General features: G+C 35.0%; 1 protein-coding gene across 2 annotated transcripts in view; it reads right to left on the minus strand.

The window, feature by feature from the left end:
• dnah12 (dynein, axonemal, heavy chain 12) overlaps positions 1–5353 on the minus strand; it is a 52602-nt gene extending 47249 nt beyond the window's left edge. Inside the window, exons 1-8 of one of the 2 annotated variants that reach the window (XM_021469932.2) lie at positions 5248–5353; positions 4859–5063; positions 3462–3549; positions 3330–3356; positions 3040–3229; positions 2001–2067; positions 1703–1861; positions 18–213 (exon numbers count right to left, since the gene is read on the minus strand). In XM_021469932.2, coding sequence (XP_021325607.1) covers positions 18–213; positions 1703–1861; positions 2001–2067; positions 3040–3229; positions 3330–3356; positions 3462–3549; positions 4859–5055 — 924 coding nt within the window. In that variant the 5' untranslated portion in view covers positions 5056–5063; positions 5248–5353. Of the gene's footprint in view, positions 1–17; positions 214–1702; positions 1865–2000; positions 2068–3039; positions 3230–3329; positions 3357–3461; positions 3550–4858; positions 5064–5247 lie in introns of both variants that reach the window. The other variant, XM_073938802.1, reaches the window with a different exon arrangement.
• Between the last annotated feature and the right edge of the window lie 5488 nt (positions 5354–10841).

A 10841-nucleotide genomic window follows, 5' to 3' on the forward strand; every position in this document is an offset into this window, starting at 1 on the left:
GAAAAATATCACCTCACCTGATTTGATATAAGTGTTGAGGCGCAGTTGTAAAAGGAGTCAAGTTTTTTGGGTTTGACTTTCTGCAGAGTGTCTTTGCTGGTGAGCAGATGAATGATCTTGGGGAACCAGGCTTTCATCAGTCTCTCCTCGACTCTTTCACATTCCACAGCCACTTTGTTCTTCAGACTCTCACAGTCCACAGGCCCTGTAGACCTTTACAACAGATTTTGTAATACAAAGTCAAACCCAAAATTATTCATAAACCTAACAAATTCTGACTTAAAGTTTTTGTTTGAATGTAAATAAAAACCGATAAATATTTTTTTTCTTCATAATGATGCCTCTTGTACATCGTTTTATAATCTTTTGGGAAAAGCCTGTTTCATTTCTGGTAAAAAAATAAATAAATAAATAAATAAAAAATTAAATTCAGGGGTATGAATAATTTCAGCTTGACTGAACAATGTTTGCACATTCAAATGACAAATCATACAGGCAATATACTTGTTAAATAAACAAAAAGCTGAAATGTGGTGTGAATGCTGTTAGAAGACTATAGTATGTTTAAGCAGTTTAATTAGTACATCATTATTATTAGTTACAGTAAGTAAAATACAGTAAGATTTTATTATTTTATTTTATTACTGTTTATTAACTTTTATCTACCAAATAAAATCATACAAGAACACACTTTACTGCTATGTAACAAGAAAACCATAAAGCAGGAGACCCTCATTGTCACAATCACCAGCGATCTAACTGATCTAACCAGCGCTGGTAAAAACACATATTGCTAAAGAACTACAAATCCGCTGCTACACGGACTACAGATCCAGTCATGCATCACACACACACAAACCTGTTCCAGATCATGATTGATTACACTCACACAGCTAGGACCTGTTTAAAGACTGGTTACAAGGACTATTTAAACAGCACACACAGACGCATTAGTGCTGAGTCTTGTTGAACTGAATTGTGAACATTATGACGCGCTTGCCTTGCCTTTGACCATTGCTTTGTTTTGTTTGTTTATTTCTGTCTGCTGCCTGCCTTTTGACCATATGCCTGTGTATTCGACTATGACTCTGGATTTGTCTACATACATCTTTTTGCTCTTGATTGTGATGGTTGCTTGCTCAATAAACCTGCATTTTGATCCGCACCCCTGCAGTGTAAATCCTTTACACAAAGTTTGAACTCAAAGATTATATACAGTACATGTGCAATCTTGACAAGAAGAACCAATTTAATTATTTTTCACGCAATATTCATTAAAATCGTAGATGTGATGGAACTGAACTTGTTTAATTTTCCTTAATTTGTAAGTGTGCATCATCTATTCAGGTGAATTGGGTAGGCTAAATTGTCCATAGTGTATGTGTGTAAATAATTGTGTATGGATGTTTCCCAGTGATGGGTTGCAGCTGAAAAGGCATCCGCTGCATAAAACATATGCTGGATAAGTCAGCAGTTCATTTCGTGTGGCGACCCCTGATTTATAAGGGGACTAAGTCGAAAAGAAAATTAATGAATAAATAAAAAAGTCACTTGACCTGTGTTTTGAATTAGATTTAAGAATATTTCTCCTTTTTTATCTTGGAAATATTTATTTGTCTTTAATCCAGTGACTAAATATGCAGCATGTGATCAGTAAATGACTCCAGATTAATAACATCATTATGAAACGGCACAGCAGTACCTGCAGTCTGACAGATCAATAAGGAGCAGGTGTGAGAATGTGCTGTAACAAATATCAAGGACACTCTTCATGGCCGGATGCAGTATGTGTAGATTCTTCTGTATCTCTCTTCGACTCTGCACAAAGCTGTCATGCCATGGACAGGAGAAGTCTAGAATTCTGCTAAAGCAAAAGCAAGATTGTAAGTATTTCACTGGTTGCCAAATACACAATTATAGTTCAGCCTTTTTCAAATTATTATGCTAAATGTTGCTAGAATATTTACATTTTCCTTTTTTGTATGAATCTACACACTTACTCAGCAGATCCCTTCCAATCTTGAGAAGCTGTGTCAGCTGACTGTGGATTTTTCAGTATAGTGCTTACTAGAAAAAAGATTAACAACATTAGCACGGTAATAAAGAAAAAAAAGTTGACTCAAAATTTCAAGGCAACCGGATTCAGGACATTTTTGAGTTTATTCGACTTAAATTGAGTCAGCAAGTAAATTGACTGCAGCAAGTTGCCTTACAATTTAGAGATGAGTTGATTATATATTTTGTTGTACATGCAGTTATATATCTGTATGTATCTATTTTGAAAAGACATACAGTGTACACAGGACATTAGAGAAAGAATAATAGCCAGTTATGGTTTTCAGTATTATATTTGGGAATTACAGATTTGTATGAAACAATCATTCATTCATTTTCCTTCGGCTTAGTCCTGTCCACATCTGCATTCTTTTATACACAAATACAGCCTTATAGTCTACCTATAGAGTGTTGTGCAGGGTTTCCTGCATAGATAATTACAAGTTGACTAATTCCATCAAATTTTGTACCACACAGAAAAAAAATATATATTAAAACATGATTCCTTGGATTTACTAAATTATAAAGGATGCAAACAATTTATTTTGGCTAAACTTAAACAAACAAATTAAGTTGAAAATTACTAAAATTAATTTGTTTGTATAAATTCAACCCATCTAAATTGTTTGCAACAATTTAGCAGATAATTCTTTTGAGTGCACCTCTGACTTTTGACAAAAATTAGGCAGGCAGACAGACTCCAAGTGATGCTCAAGCACTGCTCATGTATTTACTTACATTTAATGTTATCTTTTTCAAATAAGATGTTTTTAATAGTTGATACTTGATAAGATGATAAAAATCATGAAAAATGTTGTTTCAAGTAGCAAATATTTCATGATCGGGATATCACCTCCTCATGTTCAGGCCAGAAAAAACCCTGGCTATATGTTGTTATATGTTATACGTAAGCGCATATGGCAACATAATAATAAAATAAATAATTTTGTTGTGACTATATTTCAAAGCAGTGTCTAAACTCACCTCTGTACTTGATCATGACTTTGAGATAACTCTCGCTGACTTCCTTGCATATGTCTTCAAGTAACTCATTTCTGCCGGGCCCCTGGCGAAGCTGAAGGGACACACGGCCCAACATGGCATCCAGCCACTGTTGCTGAAAGGGAGCCACAGGACTTTGCTCTACACATTCTTTCATAAATAAGTAATTCATCTGAAACGAGAATGTGGAGAGAAAGTATAAAAGGCAATGAATGAAAAGATCCACCAGGTTTTACATTATAAAAGTTAATTATGATGTAAAAATAACATACATATTGTTTTTTCTCCTCACTGATCATCTAGAAAACAAACATAGAGTACATTATTAAGAAATGCATAGATAAGATATTATTTACAGTTATATAGTGTGTTATAAGTATGATCAAGTAAAGAGGTTTTTTTACTGTTGAGGGAAGTTGTGGTTCAGGAGAAGGAGGAGAGGCAGTTCTTGCTTGTTTGGCATGCAGGAAAGCTTGCATTGCCCTGTCAACTCTGAAACAATTGCAGATATCACATGACAATATATTCAGGTAAATATCTTCAATCATAAACAGTAGCAGTATGTAGTGAACTGCAATTAGTGGAACACTTTGAAAGTAACTGTATAATACACTGTAAACAAAAGTCTGTTAATTACAACTTTTGTTTTGTGTATTGTGGTAATGTTTTGAATTGCATTAAAGAGACTTTGCTAATACTCAAATGAGAAGTAATTGGCATGTAGTTACTATGCAATTTTTTAGGCAACCGAAAGTGCAATAGGGACCATCAAAATAAAGTCTTACCGACAATTTTATTACTTTGCTGTTAAATATTGTCAGATTTGTAAATTACTATACAAATACTTTACAAAATATAAAAAAATCCTATACAAAAAGTAATTTTTTTAACATCAAAAGTTGACAGAGCAGAGCTCAAGGCCCGATAATGCAGTTAATGCAGAAAGCATAAAAATGAAAAATAACTATGAATCATGAAATATGGAAACTATTATAAATACTGTATATTTAATCTGTATAGGGGGGCGCAGGGCAACACGGAGTTTTAAGGCATTTGCTCAGAGTTAACCATGCATGCTTCCGAGGTTTTCACCACAGTGTCAGCAGACATCTTCCTGCCAATTATTTTAAAAGTTTGGCGAAATTTGGATGAGAAACACAGGAGAAAGTTTTGCATTATTCAAATAAATGCATTGTATAAAAATGGACAATAATGCAAAAAAAAAATTTTTTTAATCCAAACGTGTTTATATGATAGATAAATAAATAACCATGTTGTGCTATGTAGAAGAAAATAATTGAGTTAAGTATTGAGGAAATATACTATTTAATGTAAGCTGAATTTAAATTAATTGTGTAAAATCTGACTTTGTAAGCACATGTTACAACTAACCCTCTGTCTGTTATAACTTGCCAGCTGCACAGGTAAATAGTAACATTTTTACTTCTGGCACTTTTGGCAATACTGCACAGAAACCATAGATCCGGTTCTCATACTTTCAATGCTCATTTGTAAAAGATGCTGGTGTGTTGCTGGTAAAAAAAATATGGTTTGTCTAACCCCAATACTTTGTTCATTATTTGGCCAAAACCAAAGTGATTCTGCTCCACTCTCCCCTGCACACTACCATTCGATTGGTTTCATCTCACCGAGAGTGTATAATTTGATCCTAATACATGATGAATATACATTTTAAAATAGCAGCTTTTAAAATGGAAAAACTTTGTAACAAAAATATCCTTCATTAACTACAAACCCAATAAAAGCTAACAGAAATGAAATACGACAGCAAAGTTCTTACATCATATTTTGGAGCTGCTGTTGCTGTTGTTTGCTCCTCCGGTGTCGCATGAGTTTCCTCCTTACGGCTCGTCTGCTCTCGGTAAGGGCCTCTGACCCTCCATCTTGCACCGGAATGGTCGGAATAGGAGGCAGGACACTGTACCTCCTCAAACCATCCACCTCCTGGGACTTTAATGCCTCGGCTGAAGTCGGCATATCAACGACTGAAATAAAAATTTTAAAAAAATTACATTTATTGCTAAGTTTATAACGCAGTCGTTCGTTTTGCTGGAACTATTACATAACATTAAGGTTAAAAAAACCAGACCAACGTTTTATTTTAGGGACAAGCTTAACGTTAAACAAATTAACGTTAGGGTACGATTTTTTACGTGACTTCGCATTTACCTTTTACCGTAGCTCTGACAGGTCATCCGTGCATCTAACGGTACTTTTGAGCTTCTCGCTCCGAAATGACACAAGTTTGTTGCACCTGCGGTATTTCCGTCAACATGTCGGTCGTCATGGATGCACAGTCGGAAGTGCTTTGCACGCTGTCAGAGAACGCCAGGAGTGCTTTGAGGACGAGAAATACAGTTCACTGTGATACAAATGTTCACTTCTCCACTTTCATTGTACAGAAGAAAGATCAAGTGAAAGTGCTGTAAATGCTGAGGCTGTCAGTGCCTTTTGTGTTTCACAGAGGAAATGTAATTTTTGGAACAAGATTAGGGTGAGTAAACACTGCGATTCGGATTTTGAGACGATGCCATGAAGTTTTTGTTAAAAAAGTTTTCCTTCGCTTTAGTCTTCGACTTATTATATTAAATAAATTCAAGCATTACAGAAACGTCTTCACGTATGTCTGAGTGTGTGTTATGTTGTAATTTTAACATATTAGCACGAAAATTTCAGCATAAAAACAAATGAATTGTTCTAAGAGATTATTTTACATGACAAAGCAAATAGTTTACAGAATTTTCACGTATAATGATAATGTGAAACAGCTGAAAAATTATGTGTCCAAGACGGATGTTCTCATCTTCTGCAATTAATAATTATAATTAAACTGTTTGCTTTTCAATGCATGTGCATAATCTACAAATATGTTCTTTCAGGTTAGCCACATCATTTTGAAAATACATCAGGTTTTATCAAAATCTATTTTAAAAAGTGTTGTCAATTTAGTAAGGTGTAATTTTATTCCAGAACCTCAAGTATTTGTACATGACTGTAATCCTTTTTTAAAAATGTCAGAGTAGATTAGATTTTTTAATTGATTATTGAGTTGATTTTGCAGACTGTTGCAGTAACGAGATTTTTTATTGTTTTAAAAATTATGCTCAAAAAGGTACTAAATTATATGCATAGATTTTAAATCAATGTTGACAAATGCTCCAGACTTTGTTGCAATTATTTGCAAAAACAAAAAGTTAATTTAAACATTAAAAAAATTCATGGTTGAATTTTTTTAAACTAAGTTTTTGTGAGAATCACCCATTCATGACAGTTGTCATTCTATATTAATATATATATATATATATTGTTTAACTCGAGGTTTTGATAAGTTGCTTCAGCATCATAAAAAATCTGCAAAGTTTTCACAACAAAAATAGACCTATATGAACTGTTACTGTACCACAACATATAAACAGCTAAACTAAACTACTATAAACTGCCTTTTAATTGCTAAAATAAATAAACAAGATACAGCTATGGTTTGTTGATAAATGTTAACTTTGCTCAACGTCATTTTAATGTGAATACAAAATTGAGGCCTTAGAACTCAAGTTGGTAAATATGATACAGTAGGCTTTATATGGTTGAGATGTATGTTATACGGACACCAAACAACAGAGTATGAAGTCTTGATCTAAATAAAGTCTATCATCACCTAAAACAATCACCAAATGTTATGAACACTTTATGCCACAGGAGGGCGATATTTCTCAAACGTCTTTTTAATGGGGCGTTTACAATCCAACACACGTGGTGTGATTAATGTGGCACTGCTAGATGCCCTGTAGTTTAATTACCTTCAGAAAGATCCTACTTAGTCTGTCTGGGTGTGAACAGTCTGGATGTGATTCATTTGCAGTCGCTGTGTTCCACTAAAACGTCCTTGCCCTGAAAATGACTCCCCAAAGTAAGCAAAACCAAAACAAAACATGTCTGAGGACAAGACCGCCTGGGTTGTTCCAAATCAGAGGTGGCAGTTCACAATAACATTTAGATTAGGCATCTCCACATGGCTTCATACAGCCCCCTTAACTGTGAACAATTAATACTCAAATGCAGACTATTTTTACATTGTCTGCATTTTTACTGAGTCACAAATGGAGATGTTACAGCGTACAGTACTTGTAGTGAATGCATCACAAAGCATTGTGAATGTTTGCCTACACTGCATTTCACTGCATTAAGGCTAGTGTGAAGGCTATATTAAAATAGGTCTGTCTTACCCAGTGAAGATGAGTGACAGTTGTCACTCTGCTCATCAATCACACTGTAAGCGCATTCAAGACAAAGGGCAAATGACCCACTTGGCTCACTGAGACCACTCTGATGGCATTCATTAACACAGCATTAAGATATGGAAAATCCAGCAATGTTTAATAGTTCAGCACTGTCATATGAACTCAAAGAATGTGATATTATGAAATAGCCATATAATATAATTTTATGTTATGCAGAAATAAAGTCATAAAATTACTGTCATATTACCAATATATAGCAATATTTTTTTGGCAAAAAGTCTATTGTCAACAGTGTAATGTCACTTTCCAGCTAGTTGCACTTTGCCATATTACAAACAGATGGTAGAAGGTCTGGATTCCATTAAAGTTTTCTTTTCTCCAAGGACAAGCCACAGGCTTTGACTGATGTGTAAAGCAACCAATGACAAACTGTGTCGTTAATTTTTATGTGCATGGGCCTGAACATATGATCTTAATATATTTACAATAACAATTCATTCTATGCCATAACTTGCATTTTAAGGATTTAGAATGTGACCACGTTTTACCACGACTGAATAATAAAAAAAGTAAGCAGGAATATGTATCTAAATTTTTAATCTTTTTTTTATTGTCAGAACTGTAAAATCCAACATGTGCTCAGTCTGAAAACGTTGCCCTATATACATTTCTGGAGATGAACGGAATTATGTTGTCAGAGCTACATATAGCTGCATTTACTAAATACTACGGGGCGATATGAAGCTGTTCCTTTTTGCACTTACCAGCTGGCTGCTTACCTCCATGTGAACTGCTTTTCCGCTGTTACCAGTTTGTCCAGTTAGCGCACCATGTAAGTCGGCGGACTTGAGACACAAGGAGGAGTTGACCACGACAACGGGGTTTAAGTCCAGCAAAGAACGGTTCCAGAAAGCAGGTAAGGCAAAAACTAAAGCCATAAAATTTAATAAACAAGTAAATAAAAGGGTGAGAATGAGAACAAAATCAGAAATCGTGGTAAAAATCAGGCTAGTTTTGTAAAAAAAAATTCTGGATTGCTTTTTAAAACTGTCGGTTGGATTTAGGGAAGAGGATGTGCGGGTCAATCTGTGCTTTTGAAAACACTATTGGTTGGGTTTAAGGAAGGAGGAGGGTGAGTCAGTTGATAAGTCAGTCAGTCAGTCATTCAGTCAGTCTTTCAACAGTGGCCTCTGGTGGATTTACATAAGACCAGCAGGCACAAATGGCACTCACAAGTGAAATTTGAGATCTCAAAAAGCATACACAGGGGCCTCTGGTGGATTTGGGAAAAACAAAAACCAATAGGATCTGGATGCAGCCTTTATGATCCAAGCTGAGATTGCATCAGTCAGCGATGCAATGTCAGACATAATGGACTCAATAGAGTGTCGTCACTGTGAGGGGTACGGTTAGGGCTGGGGTTAGGTGAGCGCATTAAAAAGCATTGGATGCAGCTCAGGCTGCACCAAGTCTGCATCCAGACCCCTCTCACAAAAATTGCTAAATAATTTAGCTCCTGGGACGTATTTGGCGTTCTCCCGAAATGTACATAGCGGTATGTATTTAGAATGAGCCAGGGTTGGTGAAATCAAAAGTTTGCAATACATTTTTGGCGATATAAACAATAAAACAGATCTGCTAGATGAAAACTGATAAAAAAAAACAACAAATACATATTTTGAGATGTAAACTTGTAAGTACAAGTTTATTACTCATCATTCTGTGTCAGAGTTGTGTGTGCAATTTCCCTTTTTGGCAAGGTAGAAACAAACTTCCACAGGAATGACATGAGTTTGACTCAGTTCGAATTCAAATACTCCTTTAAGTATGTACTTATTTAAAATAGAATAAGTGAATATGTTATGTTGCAACCACTAAGTACATTTTATATTGGCTTTATTTTTTCGCAGCCACTGGGAACTTACTGGCTTAAGATTTCCAATCTCATTAACTTCCTTTGGTTTTTAACCATAAAAAGCCCATTATGTTGCTTGATGCTGTTATTTTTTATTATAGAATTGTTATGTATGGTCATAGACACACTTGTTTGTAGAGCAAGTAGTTTGACCGTTTACTGTGGTTTGTTTTTCCTAGTCATTTCCCCATAGGCAAAGTCCTAAAACAATCCCTGACAAGAGCTAACTTGTAAATATAACGTGTATGTGAATATATCAGTTACATACTCTCAGATAGCCTCATGGGATAGTCATTGAAAGACATGCTTCAGAAACTCACTGACCATTTGGGTACTTGTGTTAAGACTACTTTGTCTAATGTTGGGTCTTTGGGCAGTTCAGTGGTGTTAATTGTAATCTGGGTTGTCTTTCTACTGCTAATACATTCATTAATTCATTCATTCATTTATTCATTTTCCTTCGGGTTAGTCTTTATTTAAGTTAGTCATCACAGCGGAATGAACCGCCAACTATTATTATTATAGGTATACTGTTAAAACAGAATCTGTCAATTTTTCAACTGGTTTACCAAAAAAAAAACAGATTCTGTCTATTTTATTACTGTAGGTATACTATTAAAAAAACAGAACCTGACAGTTTTTTACTGGAGGTATACTATTAAAATACAAAAAATACCCACTTTTTTACTGTTGGTAAAAGTTTAATATACAGAAAATGTCCCCTTTTTCCTGTAAATACTGCTAAAACCTTTTGCCTGTTTTTACCTGTATTTCTGGTGGTCAATATAGCTAACAAAATCATTCACACAGAAATGTGACGGCTCTAGCTCCAACTTTTTGGTTAACATTTTTCTGGACTACTGTGCTAGACAGTATACCAAAAAAGTGGCACTGTAGCATTATAGTGGTTCGCTATTTTGTTAATATTCACAAATTCTGACAATGGAAATGGAATTACCATACTACTGTACTGTACTGTACTGAACCATACTGACCAATGGAAACAAGACTTTATATCTGGTGTTCTCAGTCTCAGTCCTGGAGGTCTGGTGTCCTGCATATTTTAGCTCCAACTCCAATCAGACACGCTTCTAGTTAATCAAGCTCTTACTAGGCTTTCCAGAAGCATCCTTGCAGGTGTGTTTGAGAACCCCTGCTTTGTACTTATAAACTATATCCTCAACATTATAAGGTTATTTAGTAATAAACTTCATTACACACATACATAATTACACCTGAGACTGTTGAGTGCATCAAGCATCCAACATTTCACACATTTTCTGTCCATCATCTGGGTCATTTTTTCAGTTTGAAGTTTTGATTGTGAACCCACTTCTTGCACTGTGTACACTTTCAAACGTAAAGGAATAGTGCATAAGTACACACATTGGAATGCACCAGCTACGTCAACAACGTAATAGGGAAGAACACAATATCAGATGAAGCTGCTGAGTTAAAATAAATGAGTGAACTGTTTCTTTAAGCTTACAATGGAGGCTGTAGAGGTTTAGGTTGGTTTATAGTGTGCAATTTATTCTAGTTATCAAAGCTCTCAGTGTAAATCTAGGTCAATTGTCACAACCTTTAATTGTGCTTTAAACAAATTCACA

The sequence above is a fragment of the Danio rerio genome, chromosome 23 (assembly GCF_049306965.1).
Source record: "Danio rerio strain Tuebingen ecotype United States chromosome 23, GRCz12tu, whole genome shotgun sequence".
Classification (NCBI taxonomy): domain Eukaryota; kingdom Metazoa; phylum Chordata; class Actinopteri; order Cypriniformes; family Danionidae; genus Danio; species Danio rerio.